The sequence below is a fragment of the Pteronotus mesoamericanus genome, unplaced genomic scaffold, assembly GCF_021234165.1.
Source record: "Pteronotus mesoamericanus isolate MK-2021 breed Mesoamerican mustached bat unplaced genomic scaffold, CSHL_Meso_final scaffold_167, whole genome shotgun sequence".
Classification (NCBI taxonomy): domain Eukaryota; kingdom Metazoa; phylum Chordata; class Mammalia; order Chiroptera; family Mormoopidae; genus Pteronotus; species Pteronotus mesoamericanus.
In genome coordinates, this window is record NW_026555308.1 from 2245595 (window position 1) to 2264289 (window position 18695).

Genomic DNA, 18695 nt, shown 5'->3' on the forward strand with positions numbered 1-18695 from the left:
CAAAATTGATCTGAATATATGAGGACCTATATGAAAGGGCAGCATTTCAACTTATTGTAAAAAAGATGGTGCTAGCAAAAAGTGGTTTTTGAAGAAAAAAAAGACTCCTGTCCTTACACTACGTACAAAATATGGAATTTAATAACAAATAAAAGAACACTTAAGAGAACATTAAGTTTAATGTTGAAGTAAAATAGGAAACTGAGATGTCTTAAAATAAAATATATACCAGTGTGACCTTTAAAAACAATGTTAATAATACATTAAACATTTTTCATCCAGTTGTTGAAATCAAAAAGAAGTGTTTTGGGGGGTGGTAGAAAAGGGTAAAGGAGGGATAAATGGCAATGGAAGGAGACTTGACTTGGGTGGTAAACACAATACAGTATACAGATCATGTATTGTAGAATTGTATACCTGAAACCTATACAATTTTATTAATAAATGTCACTCCAATAAATTCAATAAAAACAACAAAGGGAAGTGCTTACTGTATTTTGTCATGTATAATGAGGACCCATGTTTTTAGCCCAAACTTTCAGGAAAAAAAACCTTTTGATTTAATTTTTAAATTCAATTATTTATTTCTTTATATTTAGATACTTGTTTTTTGTATTATAAAGGAATTTTAGCATTTATTTTTGAACATACAGTACAAGAAATTTTATGTAGCAAGTAATTACAAAACACAAGAACAGATACAAGGTACAAGAAATTTTATGTACCGGTGGCAGATTAGTACTACCCATGTGTAATGTGCATCCTTATTTTTCCCTTCAAACATTATACATGGCAAAATACGTAGTTCATTTTGCAAAATAAAGCTGACAGTGTAAATCCTATTGTAAAATTTGAAAATCCAACACAAGATAAAATGATTTACTTTATGGTAAAAATATGGAGACAACTTAGAATAAATGAAATTTCCTGATCAAAACAGAAAAAAACAATATTAAAGCAAAACAAGAAACAGACTGGAAAATAATTGTAAAAAGCCAGGTAAAGAATTAGATATTCCCAACAAACAATACCTACCAACTGACAAAAGACAAAGGCAAAGACTGTGAAGTCATTACACAGAGGAAGAAAACTAACTGACTTTAATGATTGAAAAGTTGCTTTACCACTTTGGAAATAGTTTGACAGTCACTCACATTTTACCATATGATCCAGCAATTTGTTCTTAGGATAAAGCCAAGAGAAATGAAAACATATGTTCACACAAAAACCTGTACATGAATAGCAGCATTATTTATAATGGCTGAAAAGTAGAAACAACCCAGGTGTCTATCAGCTGCTGACTGATGACTGGATAAACAAAATGTAGTATTATTTATACAATGGGTTATTATTCAGCAATAAAAAAGGAATAAATTACTGACTTGTGCTGCAGCATGGATTGACCAAATGGCAAGCTTCTGATAATGGGTGCAGGGTTGGTTTGGAGGGTGATGAAAATGTGCTGGAATTAGTGGTAATTTTTGTACACATTGTGAATTGTACTAAAAACCACTTAATTGTATACTTTATTTTAAATTAAAAATATTTTCAATTACAGTTTACATTCAGTATTATATTAGTTTCAAATGTACAGTATAGTGGTGAGACATTTATGTAATTTACAAAATGATCCGCCCCAATAAGTCTAATAGCCACCTGGCACCATACATATTTATTACAATATTATTGGCTATATTCCCTATGCTGTACTTCATACCCTTGTGACTATTTTATAAACTGCCAGTTTATACTTCTTAATCCCTTCATCTTTTTTGCCCAGCCCCTAAACCCCCTTTTCATCTGGCAACCATCAGTTTGTTCTCTTTATCTATATGTCTGTTTCTGCTTTGTTCATTTATTTTCCTCTTTTTACATTCCACATATAAGTGAAATCACATGGTATCTGTTTTTCTCTGTGTGACACTTAGCATAATACCCTTTAGGTCCATCTATATTCTTGCAAATGGTAAGACTTCATTCTCTTTTATGGCTGACTAATATTCCATTGTATTTATGTGCCACATAATTATTCATTGTCTATTGATGGCTACTGTGTATGAAATGTCCTCCTTTGTTTCCTGTTATAGCTTTGTTTTAAAGTCTATTTTGTCTGATATAACTATAGCTATTCCAGATATTTTCATTTCTTTTCACATGAAATATCTTTTTCCATCCCTTTACTTTTAGTCTGTGTGTGTCTTTTGACCTGAAGTGGGTCTCTTGTATGCAGCATATGTATAAGTTTTGTTTACTTCTCCATTTAGCCACCCTATGTTTTTGATTAGAGCATTTAATTCATTTATATTTTAAGTCAGTATTGATAAGACTGTAGTTACTGCCATTTTATTATTCATATTTTTTATTGTTTTAAATTCTTCTTAAAGTATTCTCTTTAACATTACTTGTAATAGTGGTTTAGTGGTGATAAATCCTTTCAGGGTTTTCTCGTCTGGGAATCCCTTACCTGTCTTTCGATTCTAAATGACAGTATTGCTGGATAGAATAATCTTGGTTGTAAGTCCTTGCTTCTCATCACTTTGAATATTTCATGGCAATCCTTTCTGGCTTGCAGAGTTTCTGTGGAGAAGTCAGCTGACAGTTTTATGGGAGCACCTTGTAGGTAACTCATTACTTTTCTTTGGCTGCTTTTAATTTTCTGTCTTTAACCTTTGACATTTTAATTATGATGTGTCCTGGTGCAAGCCTCTTTGGAACTCTCTGTGCTTCCTGAACTTGTATGTATGTTTCAAATAGGCTTTCAATCCCTTTCTCTCTCTCTTCTTGTGGTACCCTGTGATGTGAATCTTGTGCTTGAAGTTGTCCTAGAGGTCTGTTAAACTATCTTTATTTTTAAAAATTCTTTTTTCTTTTTGCTGTTCTGATTGGATGTTTTTTGTTACTTGTCTTCCAAATTGCTGATTTGATTCTCTGCTTCATCTACCATGCTGATTGCATCTAATGTATTCTTCATTTCAGTTATTGTATTCTTCATTTATGACTAGTTCTTTTTAATGGTTTCTATATCTGTATAAATTTTCATCATCTACTCTTCCCCTAAGTTCATTGAACATCCTTATAACCAGTGTTTGGAATTCTGTATTTGGTATATTGCTTGCCTTCATTTTGTTTAGTTCTTTTTCTGGAGTTTTGTCCTCTTCTTTCCTTTGGGAAATGTTTCTTTGTCTTCTCACTTTTGCTGCCTCCCTGTGTTTGTTTCTATGTGTTATGTAGATCTGCTGTGTCTCCCAGTCTTGGCAGGGTGGCCTTATCTAGTAGGTGTCCTGTGGGGTGTGGTGGTGCAGACCTCCTGCTCACCTGAGCTGAGTGCTCCAGAGGTGTCCCTGGTGTCAGTTTTGTGTGTTTTCTCTTGTAGTTGGTCCTTGATTGCTGTTCGCATGTCAGTGGGTGGGATTGACCCTCAGGCTGACTGGCTCTGAGGACTGGATGTGACTATAGTGGATGAGCGGTAGTGCAGAGGTAGACTTCATGGACTGTTATTCACTGTACTGGGACTGTGGTGCCTGCTAGGTCAACTGTTTGGGTATATCATATGTGGAGGTATTTGGGTGGTGCTTTGGTATAATCTGAAGCCAGTCACCAGATGTGTTGGTTCTGGGTCCTTTTGGGTGGGGGGCTCTTATGCAGGCCAAGGTCAGCCACTACCTATGCCTGGTCTGCAGATAAGTGGTAGGAGCTACAAAGTGATCCGCATTTGATAGCTGCCTATGCTGAACTTGGAGGCACCTGAGTCAGTCTATGGTGCAAACCAAGGCTTACTGTCACTAGTCCCGGGGTCATTTAGCAAGAGGCAGAGGTCATGCTGAGGCCACTTGTTGCTTGTTTGGGTTTGTGGACCTCTTAGAGGTTTTAGGAAAGTCCACAACATGAGCCAACACTGGCAGGCTTGTGAGGACAGCCAGTGAAAGGGGTTTGGGTTAGTGTGTGAGTTGGGTAGGGTGGGTTTCAGGGAATCACCAAAGTAGGGTGAGCTTGATGGAGACTGAGATTTTGTACCAGTCTGCTCCTTCCAGCTGTGAGGGCAGAGGGCTCAACAAAGGGACAAACTTGCCAGCAGTATAGTCCCAGAGAGAGCTGTTCCTCCAGTCCTTGCCTTGAAGCTAGATAATTCAGCTTTGCCCTTGTTTCTCTCTTGCATTTTTGAGCTGCTGCCCCTGAGCTGGAGTCAGAGCAAGTGAGTAAATCACTGAGTAAGTCTATGCACGATCCCTTGAAGAGGAACACCTGAGACAACAGCAGCCCTCCATGTCACCCGGACAGAATCCCTACTGATTTTCACAGCCAAATGTTTTGGAGAATTTATTTTTTTCCTGGCACTGGTGGTCCGGGCTTGGGAGCCTGGTATAGGACTGGGATTCCTGGCACCTCAGCAGGCACCTCCACTGCCTATTTTGCATCTTTGCCCCTCCTACCAACCTTAGTGTGGCTTCTTTTCTATAGTCTCAGTTTAGGAGTTGCATTCAGCTAGTTTTCAGATGGTTCTCGAGGGTGGTGGTTCTATAATTGAGTTGTAATTTTGATGTGGTCATGGGAGAAGGCAAGCACAGGCTTTACACACTCTGCCAATCTTGATGAGCAGTCCTGTGCACTTTCAAAGGGTGAATCTTGTGATATGTGAATTAAATCACAATAAAAAAACCACCAGACAGGGAAAATTTCATCTTACAGGTACAAATGTTTAGTATCTAAAATATTTATGAAGAACATACTACCAACAAAAAGCTCAATATCTAGATTCTACAAGTAAATAGTCAAAGGAGCTGTACCATTTCTATAGAATGAAGCAAAAAGTAGAAATTCATTGCCTCATAAATGGTAATGAAACAAAACACAGGTAAAACGCCATTATATCTCTATTAAATCAGCAAAAAAAAATAATGTCAAACATTGCTTTGGGCATGAAACATTTTTAAATCTATCTGGAGGATTGTATTGCCACTGTAGCAAGTGTTATCAAATAGTTCACATTCTAGAACTATTTTAAGAATAACAGGAGAAAAAAAAATAAGTGTATAGTGAGGTGGTGGAAAATATACATGAAGCTGATTGTGAAAAGCTCAGGAATAATTGGGAGTAACAAATGACCAGCCACAGGGAACAGCTGAGCAAATAGGGCACATGAACTGTATCAGTATGTGTATTTATCACATAGAACAAAGCACCATGAAGACAGCAAAACATGTGTTTTGTGCCCTGGTTACAATCATGGAGAACCAGAGTTCAGTCTAGTCCCTAGTGTGAAGATATGGAAAGAGGAGTTGGGGTAGGAAGAGTTTGAAATTTAATCTTTATTTGATTATTTTTTTCTTACATCCTTTATATTTAATGAGGGATGATAGAAGGGACATCTGTGAACGAGAGCACTTAATATTCCACAGGCCCACAGATTTTCAGATACAGATCAGGACAGAATCATTGGACAGTTGGAATATATGTCAAATGTTTTCCCACCACAGTAGCCTCATCCCTTTCATGGTGTTCTGTTGGGAAGTGGAATCTCACAGCAGTCAATTGAGTGACAACAAATGGAATTATGATCAAATTTTCTAATCAGTTTATCAGGCCCAGCCAGTACTCTTTAAGAATGATAGTTCATTAATCCAGGTACAAAAAATATGTATAGCAAGCCACTCTGCTTGTTTTTTTTTAAATCTAGAATTCCCAAGTCCTCAAAACAGGGGAGAATAAACTGAGGGGACATGTCCTTACCATGGGGTCCTGAAGGAAAATGAGGGTGGGATCTCTGTCTCAGGAACCTCTTAGGGCGCTAATCCATACAAGGGTTTATTGAGCAATAGCCATGCACCTCCTACTCTGAAGAAAACTTGGCATGTCATCATTACATGTGTTTTCTTTTTTCACCCTTGGTTTACCATTATTTGAGTACATAGCTTACTTCTACTGCTACTCCATAAGCTCCTAGGGTACATGGACTATTCTCTGATTTGTTGTTTCCCAAAGCACCCAGAACCCAGTATAAATACAATAACTGTTGAGTGCATGAATTCAAGATACAAGCTGGGAGTTTGAAGAGAGATGAAGAGTGTAGGGCATTCAGTGAGGCACCTGGCCACCCACTGGACAGATGGTGAGAGGATCCATGTTCTTCCCTCCATCATGAGTCCCAGGGCTGAAGATAGGTTGAAGTGGCCCAGAGAAAGAGATGGTGAATGTGTAGATGTGAGATTTGGCTGTCACATTGTAAAAGGAAATATATCTAGCCATGTAGTCCAGGAAGATGCCCACATGCCTGGGGGGCTCCCTCATCCGCAGGCGGGTTGGGGGAAAGGTGGACACCTGGTACTCATGTTGCTTCATCTTCATCACCACCCAGTAGCCATTCTCCGGTGATAGAGTCATGCTCCCCTTTCTGCTTATGGATGTCTTGCAGAGGCCTAGGACCCACCCTGTCTTGTCTCCCACCTCCACTTCCCAGTAATGGCGTCCAGAGATGAAACTTGGAGAGCCCAGGGCGATGATGCAGCTATCAAATCTTTCTGGACTGTTAGGCATATTGTTCCACTTGTTTCCAAGTCTAACACTCTTCAGGTCATCAGAGATGATGAGGTTGGGGTGGGCAGTTTCTGCATCCAGAATCACATTAACTGCAGAGATAATTAGAATACCTAGCTGGGTGTCCATGGACAACATCCCCACAGGTTCTCCCCACCTCCAGGAAACATGGACAGGGCTGTTCTTCTGGGACACAGGGACAGCACAGGGACCCATCAGGCCAAGACTCCTCACCTTGATCTGGGCACTTACCAGCATGTGCCTGAGCACCAATCAGTTCTGGAACTACAGAGAAAAAGGAGATGGTGGTGGGGGGAATCCTGAGCATTCCCATTTTAAGGGTTAAATCTGTTGTTGGTTCTCACAACAAGACAAGGACACCCATGTTCAGGACCCTGGTTTCTGTGCTTGGTTATAACCCCATTCCTCCGAGGCACCTGGGCCTGCCTTGGAGACTGTGGTCTGATGAGTTGGCCCCCCCTAAAGGAATCTTGCACAGAGCCTGTGAGGGCTTGTTATGACCTTTCTCTTGCCTTTGTTACAGGTGTTTTTCTCTCTTCTAAATAATGCCCAGAAATCAACAGTATAAGGGAATATCACAATTACTCCCGCTCAGCACATATTACCACCACCATACTTACCATTGAAGGTTTCCATTTCCAAACGCAGGGTTTCTAAAGGAGAAAGGGAACTAGAGTTAAGTTCCTGAACTAGGGAAAGATCAGGGGGAGGCTGAAGGCAGAGTCAGAAGGCTGTGAGAGGTGGAGAAGGGATGCCCAGGGGCTCTGGGATACATGGATCTCAGGGAGGAAGTGAGTGGGCACCTCCTATCTTTCCCCAAGCCCACCTACCTGAAAAATACTTTATGCTCTTCTCCACAAACTCCGATTTCTGGTGGATCAGGTGGATCTTTTCTTTTACCTCTAATGGGGTGGTCCATGGCTTAGGGATAGTCACTGTCTTGGCCCTAGAAACAAAAACTTGTCCAGAGACGGCTGGAGCATGGGAGTGGCCCAAGCCCTCATAAAATGGAAGGGAGGTGCAATCTCCACAGGGTGGGCTTCACAAAGAAAGTCCTCCCTGGACTTCAAGTTCTAGACACTGGTCCTCAACTTTGGCCATGGATTTGCATCACGTGGGGAGTTTTAAAAACCACTGATATTAACTCCACAATGAGTTTCAATAATGGCCTTAAAATGCTTCCAATATTGAAATGCTCAGCCCAGAATTATCTGTCAAATTAATTACACTTCTCTAGTCTTTTTCTTTCTATTGAAATAAAATGATAATTGATCAGGAAAAAGTTCAATGAGACACCCATTTGGATGGCTATTGTTTAGAAAAAAGAGCCCTGGTCATGTAGCTCAGTTGGTTAGAGCATCATCCCAATATCCCAAGATTGGGGGTTCAATCCCTAGTCAGGGTACATTCAAGAATCAACAAATGAATGCATAAGCAAGTGGAACAAATCTATGTTTCTCCTTCCTCTCTCTCTCTGAAATCAATCAAATAAAAAAAAAGTGTTAACAAGGATGTAGAGAGATTTGAACCCTTAAGCATTGCTGGTGGGAATGTAAAATGGTGCAAACACTCTGGGAAATACTATGGTAGTTTCTCAAAAAAACCAACTAAACATATAATTAGCATATGATAGAAAAATTCCACTTCTGGGTATATACCCCAAAGAATTGAAAGCAGAGACTCAAACAGATATATGCATATGGGTATCCATAGCAGCATTATTCACAATAGCCAAAAGGTGGAAGCAATCTAATTGTCCCTTGATGGAAGGATGGATAAACAAAATTTGATGTATACATGCAATGGAATATTATTTAGTCTTAAAAAGGAATGAAATTCTGACACATGCTACAGCATGGATGAACCTTGAAAACATTATGCTACATGAAATAAGCCAAACACAAAAGTACAAATATTTTATGATTCCACTTATATGAGGGAGGTAGAATAGTCAAATTCATAAAGACAGAAAGTAGACTGGTGGTTGCCAGGGGTTCAGGGTGGGAGGAATGAGAGTTGTTTAATGGAATTTCCATTTGGGAAGATGAAAAAGTTCTGGGGATGGGTGGAGGTGATGGTTGTATAATAATGTGAATGTACTTAATGCCACTGAGTGTACATTTAAAAATGGTTAAAATGGTGAATTTTTTGTGTATTTTACAACAACAACAACAAAAAAGACTTAAAAATTGATTTCTTGGTTGTACTCCTGAAGATTCAGCTTTAATTCATCTTCCAGGACCTGGATGTCAGTATTTTGTAAAGCTCCTGAGGTGATTGTAATGTTCAGCCTCCTCCCCCTAATCGCCTCCCCTGCCTCCTGGGCTTAGCAGCTCCACTTCTGGAAAGTGGTTCCCTCCCTGAGGCCACAAGCACTCTGCAGGAACAGTTTTCATGAGGTGAATTGCATAGGACACAATCTATTAGGAAGGTTTCTTAGGAAGCCACCATCAGTACAGCAGGCTGTGTTCATTCTTTCCAGTCTTCAAGCCCATGTTCTCCCTTCTGATGACACTCCTGTTTTCCCTACACAAATCCAGAAAGGCCTTAGGTAGCCACAGGAAATGGGAGGAGCTGAGGGAGGAGTCCCAAACCCAGGGTTGGGAACATCTCCATTCTAGGACTACCTCACAAAATGCTTCCTGCAGGATACCCAAGGGATCACCAGGGGACCTCTCCATACCTTTGCAGGGTGACTCCGATGTCCTAGGAGAGAAAAGAGGGAAGATCTCCTTTACCAGTCTCCTAGTGGATGCACTGACTACTGGCCTCTCTTCCTGGCTCCAGGGCATCAGCAAAACTGGAGCACCTCTCCCAATTCTAATCCTAATTCCCCGAGGTGGCAGCCCAGCTGTGGCCTGCAACATAACTGCCCCCAAGCCCTGCTGATCTCTTCTGGGAGATGCCAGGCGAACCCCTGGATTCTGGGCCACTCTGAGCTCCTAAAAGCTTATCAAATGGGTGTGGTCACAAGAAGCATTGCAGCTCACCAAGACCAAGTCCCACTGTTGGCCCCAAGGACCTGGACAAAGCTGATGTCAGTGCTGGAAGCCCATGTCATCCTACTGGGGACAGTGTGGAGGGCAAGGCCAGGTCCAGTCACACTCACCTGAATAAGCTCCCATTCCGGCTGGCTCTGCTTGGCCTCCAGTTCCTCAATCAGCTTGTTGAGAAGGGCAATGTCCCTGGACACTTGGGTGTCATATGTCTCCCTGACCTTGCCAATGGTCTGGCCCAGCTCCTCCAGCCAGACCACAAAGAGCTGCTCTTGCTGCTCCAGAAACCGGGACAGCTTCTCCAGCTGGTATTTGACTCTCTGCTTCTGGGCTTCCATTTGTTTCTGGGAACAGGGAACAGGGAGGTATAGGGGTCTGTGCAGTAGGGTAGATGTGTGCCCAAGGAATCCCCAGAAGCCCACCTCCTGGAGGTGGATAAGAGGCAGGCTCCCTCAGCCTCTTAGAGGCCTGAATTCCAGAGCAGGAGGCAAAATGAACCAGAACCTTCCACAACAGACTGAGGGTGAAAGGGACTGGCTCTTGGAAAATGCCCTAAAACCTGTTACAGGTTAAATTGTGTTTTCTCTAAATTCATATATTAAATTTCTAACCTCTAGTACCTGAGAATATAATCTTATTCGGAAGCAAGGTTTTTGCAGATGCAATTAGTTAAGATGAGGTCATACTGGAGTGGGGTAGGCCAGTGGAATGGATAAGTCTGGACAACAGACACACACACAAGGAGAATACCATATGAAGAGACACAGGGAGGACACAGACAGCTACAAGTTGAGGAGAGAGGCCTGGAACATGTCCTTCCCTTAGTGCCCTCAGAAAGCACCAACCCTGCCAAGATCTTGATTTTGGACTTCTAGCCTCCAGAACTGCAAGAGAGTAAATTTCTGTGGTTTAAGCCACCCAGTTGGTGGTGTTTTGTTACAGCAGCCACAGAACACTAAGATACATATCACCTTCTTCCTTTCTTGAAAGCTAGTGCGAGGATGGCATATACTCAGGGTCATAAGTGGACAAGATTATGACCACAAGCTCTCCAGAAGGGAAACTTCACTCCCTGTCCCCTGCCCCAAGTGATGGCATGCAGAAAGGTCTCAATAGGGCTCTGAATGGGATAGTCAGTCCATTTATTTGAATGTAAGTGAACTTGACTTCCACTACCATGGCACTCTGGTCAACCAGTAGCTCTATCACCTTGTTTCTCATCGTCACTAGGAAGCTTCTATGGAGAGGTGAAGTGGTTCTAGAGCACCATAGAAGCTTCTGCAAAGGAGGGTGAGGGCCCTTCAGATCCGCTAAGACTGGACTTAAGAAGTCTCATCATTTTTGGCTCAAAAGGACAGGATTAACTAGTTCTTTAAACCAAAAATGCCTCCTCACCCTTTGATGTTACTGATGGGAGTAACATTGAATTTTTTTTTAAAGGACAGGTCAGTTGTCTCGTTCAGTAGCCTATATTCTAAAATTGTCTGATAATTTTGCTTATTAAATTCAGGCTAAGCATTGTTAGCCAGAGTACCACATATTTAATGCTGTGGTCTTCCTAGCACATCTCATGGGGAGGCAAAGAATGTCTAGTTTGTCCATTACCATTATTGCAATATTAGGATTGGTCACTTGATTAAGGAGGTGTCTACCAGATCTCTCCACTATAAATATACGTGATTTCCTTTATAGTTTTAAGTAATTTGGGGAGTGTACTTTGAATGTGAGTAAATATCCTGTACTTTAATGATCTTCTAAAAATTTTAGCATTCATCGATGATTCCTGTTGGTGTCAATTGTTATATTGATAGTTGTATAATGAAAATTTCTAATTCAGCTATTCTTCTATACTTGCTTTAGCTGGCATGATGCTATAAAGAAGAGCTTTCTTTTCCCCTTATGATTAAAACATTTCTTTTTTATTATTGGAAAAAAGAGAAGTTCTGAAAACGGCATCTTGTTTTCATGGGGGCCCATGCTGCTGTAACCTCTTTACCTGTTTCCCATTGTGATGTGATGGGTCCCAACAGTAGTTTGGGACACAGAGGAGGAGATGGGATCCAACCAACAGAAATGAATCAGATAAATCACGGCTCTGTGGGGTAGGTGCCTTCACTTGCAGGTAAAATGGAAGCAATTTATGCATCCAAGAAAGAGGCTGCACACCAGCCCCACAGAGGAAGGCCAATAATTTATGGCGTTGCAAAACTGTGGTTTTAAAGAAAATGTGTACTTTAACTATTTGAATTTGAAAAATCAATATGGTTTTTGTAAAAAAAAAAAAAAAAAGGACAACAACCATGATAAAAGCAATAAAGAAGAGTATTCAAAGTTGAAAAGTCTCTCCTTCCTTTCCCTTAATCCCATCCCTCAGCCATAGCCATTGGCATTAATTTCTCTAAACCATTTTATGGTGAGTATGAGAAAGTGTGACAGCATCCTTGGAGATACCCCTCCCTGTGGTGGTTGATCCCCTTCTCCAGGGACAAGCTCATCCTTGAACACCTGTTACTTCCTTGCCCCCTGCCTCGTAAGAGCAGGTAATTCTAAATGTATGATCAGCTCTGCTTTCCTATGAACAAGAACAGAACCTCGGGGACCCCTGTTTATGCTCTGTCCCCTCCCTCCTTCTGCAGGGGTGAACCTGGGTAAAGACTTGCCATAGAACATGCTTGACCTTACCAGGTAGTTTGCTGTGTTCTTTTCCCCCTGTGATCTCTGCTCCTCTCCAGATTTTCTCAGCTGCTTCAGATGCTTCAGCTGCTTCTGAATTTGCTCCTGGACAAAGAGTACTTGTTGAAGCTTAAACTTGTCTCCTGCCATGTTTAGTTGGTGCCAAATCTAGAGGGAAAAATCTGCTTTGGGGTGTAAAGCAGAGGGTGTTGCAGCCAAGAGCAAATGGAGGGGTGCCCAGAAAAGAGAATGAATCCATTGCACCAAGGGAAGCAGAAACAAGAAAAAGAAATTCATAATGACCTTGTGAGCATTTGGATTCAGCCATACCTGAAGTGAAGCCCTTGGACCTCTGAGCTACACAAAAGTGATAAATCCTCCCTTTGCTATCCTGGTTTGTGTTGTGTTTTTGCCATTTGGCTCAAGGATGGGGACTAATGCACCAAACTCCTAGGGTTATGAGGAAAATGAAGCAAGCCCCTGCATGTCCAAGTGCTCAGCAGAGAGAGGCCCCAGGCAAGAAGCCCTACCTTGTATTCCAGGGCAGCTTCCTCGATGGGGCGTATCTGGTGGCCTCGGTGCTCCTGACTCAGGCTGCAGATGAGGCAGATAGGTTCCCTGTGGTCCTCGCAGAAGAGCAACTGTACCTGCTTCATGTGACGCGCACATTGCGGCAGGGGCTTGGGGTTCAGGCTGGCCGTCTGTAGGCCCTCCTGTTTCTCAAGGCCTCCAGAGCTCTTCACTGGGAGTGAGGCCTGGCACCTGGGGCAGCTGGGCAAGCAACCACCCGGGGTCTTAGGATCCCTAGAATCAATGGAGCAGCTGCAGGAATTGTGCACACAAGTGCCACCAACTGGGTCTCCTTGCTGGGCACGGCAGACGGGACACACAGCTTCATTCTGCAGTCTCCCTAGGATGGAACAGTGGGAACATCTCCTGAGTGACAAACCCAAGATGTTACAAAAGGGTAATGCAAAAGCACAGGAGAGAAAGAGCCCATGTTTAGGTCACGTGGGTTCTCTTTTAGACTGTGGCCACTTCCTAGATTGTCCTCCAGTTTCACTCCAGCAAGGCAACAGACAAGTCCCTGGTACTGAGAGCCAAGGGCTAGATCTGATGACAGTCCTGAGGCCTGGAATTCTTACATTGAAGAAAGGCCTTTTGCTATAAATTCTATGCCTTCTTCTCACACATACACTGATCTAACAGGTGATAAAAAGACAGACATTTTGGCCAGTGTTTGCTTTACCACTTAAAACCACCCAGGCTACTCATTTACTGTTACTATGTCATTCAAAACCCAACATAATCGTAATTTCTGCCTTCTTAGTATAAAAGAGATCTAGGGTTTTGGCCAACAGCTCTTCTCCCTGAGAGGCAAATGGCAGATTCTCGGCCCCATGACATATGGCCATAGGGTTATTGAGAAAAGGGGATATTTTTACCCAGTCTTTCCCTGGTGCTCAGCCTGGGGTCCCATGAAGTCCTTGGATTTCTAAAGCAGGACTTCAGAGTGTGTAAGAAATTACTAACTGAAATTTAAGGCAACATTTTGTGAAGGTATGTATATATAGGTTTTTTTCAGGATTCACAGCCTCCAACAGATTCTCAAAGGGTTGGGGACTTCAGAGGGCACCCAAAATGCAATGTGGATAAAAGAAGGTTTGTGGAGGAATACCTGCACAGGTCACCATTCCTAAGGATACCAGGTCTTCTGGATTCTGGGGTCCTTTCTTACCTGAAGATGCAACGACTTCTGGGGTTGAAAGCTCATGGAACACACCATCTACCACCTCTCCTAAGGTCCTAGGGGTCTCTGGACCCTCACTTTTATTTTTCTCCAGAATTCTTGTGGATTCTGGATGCTCCCAGGTCTTCTCCTTTCCAGCCAATGATATATTGGAAAGCATATTCCTGGGTGCTTCCCCATCCAGGATCACAGAATGTTCTGGATTTCCTGAGCCTTTCTCCAGAGCTACAGTAGCCCCTACATCCAGAGTGGCCACTTTGTGGGCAGTAATTGCTGAATCAGGATTCTCACTTCTCATTTTATCTTGAAGCAGAAGAGTTTCTGGATTGGGCAGTTCTCTCTCTCCTGAAGAAATAGTAAATTGAAGACTTTTGGGTCGATTCTGTTCTGAAGGTACATATGCTTCAGATATCTTGCATTCTTTCCTCCCTGGAGACCCAGAAAGTGACCCACTGGAGAGTCCTTGGAGTCTTCCTGCAGAGCTGGCATTTCTGCGTAGCCTGACACTCGAATTGTTCCCCTTCTCCCTTTGCGGCTTGCCTGGGAGTGGACCTCTCCTGGAAGACAGAACCATACCCCTGGTGCCTGTCTTGCCCTGAACATCCAGGCCCTCTGAGCCCTTCTGGTCTCTCCGTTTGCCCTGAGGCTTCTTCTGGGGCCCCTTCCCGGCCTCTGGCTGGCTAGCTGCCCCATCACCACCTTGCTGCTGCCTGTCACCTTCCAGGCCATCTGGTATCCTCAGGTTTTTGAGCTTATTCTCACCAGATGAACAAGACATTGCCGAACAGTCAGTTCCACTTTCTTGTATCGGATATTCTGAAAAGACAAGGAGATGTAAAGGCATGAAAATGTTAGGTGCTCAGGGCCAAGGACTGGGGGAAGAGAGAGGACAGAACCCTCTCAGAAATTAGAACAATTCCAAGCATTCTAAACAATAGTAGTCAATTGCCATTAAATGAAAGCATACTATTTGCTATATATTTTTCATATAGTGCTTTCAAACTTTCTAGGCAGGAGAATTTATTTCCAATATAAGAATTCCAAAAAACAGAGTTCTTCATACATAAAGTAAATAAAACCCTAGTTTTTGGTATAAATTTGTGTGTGATTATAAAATCAATAAATAAATAATTCACTTATAAAATCAATTAATAAAGAATTAACAAGCATAAACTAGACTTTTGGTGGTGAGCAAGCTGTAGTGCATACGGATATTGAATTATAATGTACGCTTGAAACATTAGCAACCACTGCTACTTCAGTTAAAAATAAATAAATAAATTTATCAGAAAAACAAACCTCAATTACAATAGTAAGCAAGGGGAAGAATAGCTGTATTCAGAATGGCGAAATAGTGATAATCACTGAAGTGGGTGATGGGTACAAAAGAGGCGTATAGAACTCTCTACCCCTGAGTATGTTTGAAAATCCATATTTAAGGGTTTTAAATGAAAAAAAAGAAAACCTTCCATACAGAAGAGGACAGAAAGAATGTGTACCTGTAGATCTTGACATTAGATATAGTAGAGAAGGAAAATCCTGAAGATTTGTAAACACAAGTGCTCTCTTGTAGGCCTCTGCTCAAATTCACATTATTCATGTAGTCCAAAAAACCTCAAGAGAGTAATTTCATTTGGAGAGGGTGCTAGGTGGCATTGTCCCCAGATAATTAGGGTGAGGAGAATTTCCACACTGTTGTATGATATATTGGAAAGTTGTTAAGAGAGCAAATTCTAAGAGTTCCCATTTACTGTATGAGAAAAAGGGTGTTAGCTGAAACTATGTGGTAATCATTGCACAACATATGTAAATCAAACCATCATGCTGTATGTATGATTAAACTTACACAGTAATGTATGTCAATTATTTCTCAGTAAAACTTGAAAAAAAGAATTAAGGTGCTTGGCGTAAAAATTTGAAATCAGGTTATGAAGGACAGTTAAAATTTCAGAAAGTAATTTATTTCTGTTTTCCCCTTTGGTTTCATGAGGTGAAGAAAATCCTAACTCACACAGATAAGTGAGTATAAATGGTAATTTTTTTTACAAAACAGCTTGCCTTCAAATTTCAGGATACTGTTTAATAAAAAAGAAATGACAGAAAAGGCTTAATTCCAAGATTTACATAAAAAGGAGTTCAAGCATGAGCTATCACACTGGTAGTCTTCAGTATTTTAAAATTTGGTTACTGATACACTTTAATATGAATTTGTAGGGTTTTTTAAGTTAAAAAAATTAAACTTTGAATCAAGTATTTGCTAATATTCAAAATAATCCCTGAAATTTCATCCTGGGATATAATTTGAAAACTACTACTACTATAATAAAGAAATGAAGGTAACCTGTAATTAGCACTTTAATATTTGGTTTGAGGAAACTCTTAATAAATTATTTTAAATTGTTTAAAACACTTTGCTGTTGGCTTTGTAAGAAAACGTAATTTACAAAAGCTGGCTTAAGAACTGGTGAGAAACCCTGACGATGCTAATAACCAGATTTAAAAACATGAAAAAGTTATTTAAAAATTCTATTTATCAAATTAATCCAGATTCAGATTACAGTTGGTTTAATTCTATCATTCGTTCAAAGAGCAGAGAATTTTTATGTTATTTAAACTTTTCCCACATAGAAACACATGAAAAGCATTCCTAATGTATTCTTAAAATGTAGAAATCAGAGAAAAATTCAAACACCAAAGAATATTTTAAAAAACTAACCATTTGTTAGCTGCCTCCAAATCGTTAAAAAGTCTTTAAAAGCAGAAATCAAATAGGCCACATTATTTGATTATAATATAACAAAATTGGAAAGTATAGCAAAAGGGTAGCAGAACAACTAGAAGAAGGGGAAGCAAAAGGAGAGAGAGAAGAGAAAGAGGAAAAAAAGGAAGGCAGGGAGGGAGCGAAGGAGGAAAGAGAGAAAGGGGAAGAGAAGAAAAAGGAGAAAGTCCTCTTGACAATTTTAAAATGCTTTTGTAAAATGTGTTAACGGAGAACTCAAAACTGAAATTAGATGGTTAACAATGAAAAGATCACCTATAAACTCTGTTAATATGATAGTTAGCAAGCCATTTCTGCTCACCTAGATACTTGTCTGTGCACAGGTGTTGATAACACCATGAGGAATTCTTTGAGAGCAGGCACCTCGCTCCTGAGTCTCCTGATCCTTCCCTGAGTCATAATCCCAGCTGCCCACTCCCTGCTGCTGTCCTTTTTAAGCCATTGGGAGCCTTAGTTTTACTAATCCAGCTCCAAAGACCAGAGCAGAAAAAGGGCCTTGCTTGACAAAGTTACTAGTGCCATGGCAGACCTGGGAATCCTAGCCCCTAAGTTATAGAGTGCTCATTCTTGCACATTACACTCCACCTTAAGAACAGCTAGCAGAGGAAGGGACATGGGGTCTGCTTACCTGGGCCAATTGCCCTGTGGAGCTCCTCTGCCAAGAGGTTCTGGTTGATGGCCCTCAGGACCTGCAGTGTCAGCTGCACGGCACACTTCTCCCCATAGTGGGTGAGCAGCAGAGTGGCCAGCTTCACTGGTCTGGCTGTCTGGAGCTGGCCTCGGGGTATCCGAGGATGCTCCTTCTCCATACTGGTGTTTTGCAGCTTGAACTTGAACTTCTCAAAGTCATAGGGCACCAGCTCCTCCAGGGAGTGTAACAGATAGTCACTGGGGGTCTTGGCCATGGTGTTGACCAGGAGAGGCTGGAGCCAGCTGTCTGGCTTCTGGGAGGAGAAAAGGCCCTTTGTCTTGGAGCCCAGAGGGTGAGAAGAACTTGTGAAATAACGGAAAAGGCACAGGAAATACCTTGCGCTCTGATGGGAACTGAGACTATAAGAGGTCACTGGTGGCTTGTGTTCTCTTTCTCCTAGATTCAGATGCTTTTCCAGCTGGGAGGGCTCAATGCCTGTCACACATGTGGTCCTCCAGTGCCCCAGATCTCATCTCCAAGGGCTAGAGTGTAGAGCTGTGAGTAAGTCTGTGAGGGAGCATCTGGGATTGGATTCCAGTCTCTGGATCCTTGGGCAGGCACTCACATGCTTCCTTCTTTCCTACTTTAAGGATTCAGGGATGGGAACAGAGTCCCTGGTCCCATGCTGGAAAGGACCATGATGAGGGTCAGCCCCTCTGGCCAACTGTTTTCCAGACTCTTGGGTTTTATTGACCATCCAGAGCCAATAGTTGAGGGAATAGGGAGCAGCAAATACAGTCCTGCAAGCTTTGAGGTTCTCTGCCCAATAAGGCAGGCAAGGCCTGAGGGCCCTGTCAGGAGGCAAGCCCTAGCGTCACCCCTGTGGGTGCAATTCCAATTGTCGGTACCACCGGCAACATGAGGGCCTCATAGTGCCACGCTCAGGACCAACGTCCTCATTTGCTTGTTCCCAGGGCTGACTGCTCTGGCTTCCCGGGACCATGTCCAAGTGAGAGAACACTCCTCTATGCACATTCACAGGACACATCTTCTGAACACCCTGTCAGGAGGCTCGAGAAACAAGGTGAAAAAAGGAATAGGTGTCCTTTGGAACTCACAGCCCATTGTGGGTCCCAGGGGCGCTCATGGCAGTTGTATGTGTGATGAGCTGACCTCTTCCTCAGTTAACTGCTTCTGTCTTTCTGCATAACCTGATTTTTATCCCCAGCTTTTTGTTTTGAAAATTTTCAAAATTTCAAACCTACAGAAAAGTTGAGAGCATAAGTACAATGAACACATAGAAAGCCTTTACTT

At 41.8% G+C, this 18695-nt stretch overlaps 1 protein-coding gene across 1 annotated transcript; it reads right to left on the minus strand.

Annotated features, from left to right (window-relative positions):
• Nucleotides 1–5907: 5907 nt before the first annotated feature.
• MEFV (MEFV innate immunity regulator, pyrin) lies at nucleotides 5908–17665 on the minus strand. Its single transcript, XM_054589486.1, has 10 exons — nucleotides 17379–17665; nucleotides 14161–14787; nucleotides 12752–13137; nucleotides 12231–12326; nucleotides 9662–9892; nucleotides 9236–9258; nucleotides 7383–7498; nucleotides 7173–7205; nucleotides 6784–6816; nucleotides 5908–6623 (listed from the first exon to the last, which is right to left on the minus strand). The coding sequence occupies exons 1-10, from the start codon at nucleotides 17653–17655 to the stop codon at nucleotides 6073–6075; spliced, it is 2373 nt and encodes a 790-aa protein (XP_054445461.1). The 5' UTR covers nucleotides 17656–17665; the 3' UTR covers nucleotides 5908–6072.
• Between the last annotated feature and the right edge of the window lie 1030 nt (nucleotides 17666–18695).

Excerpts from the sequence above, each read along its gene's own strand:
- MEFV (XM_054589486.1), bottom strand. The coding sequence starts at position 17,655 with ATGGCCAAGACCCCCAGTGACTATCTGTTACACTCCCTGGAGGAGCTG. Across the intron at positions 13,138-14,160 it reads AGGAAATCCAGAACATTCTG|TCCTAGGGAGACTGCAGAAT; the intron begins TGATCCTGGATG and ends CCCACTGTTCCA. Across the intron at positions 12,327-12,751 it reads AAGCTGCCCTGGAATACAAG|GAGCAAATTCAGAAGCAGCT; the intron begins GTAGGGCTTCTT and ends CTCTTTGTCCAG.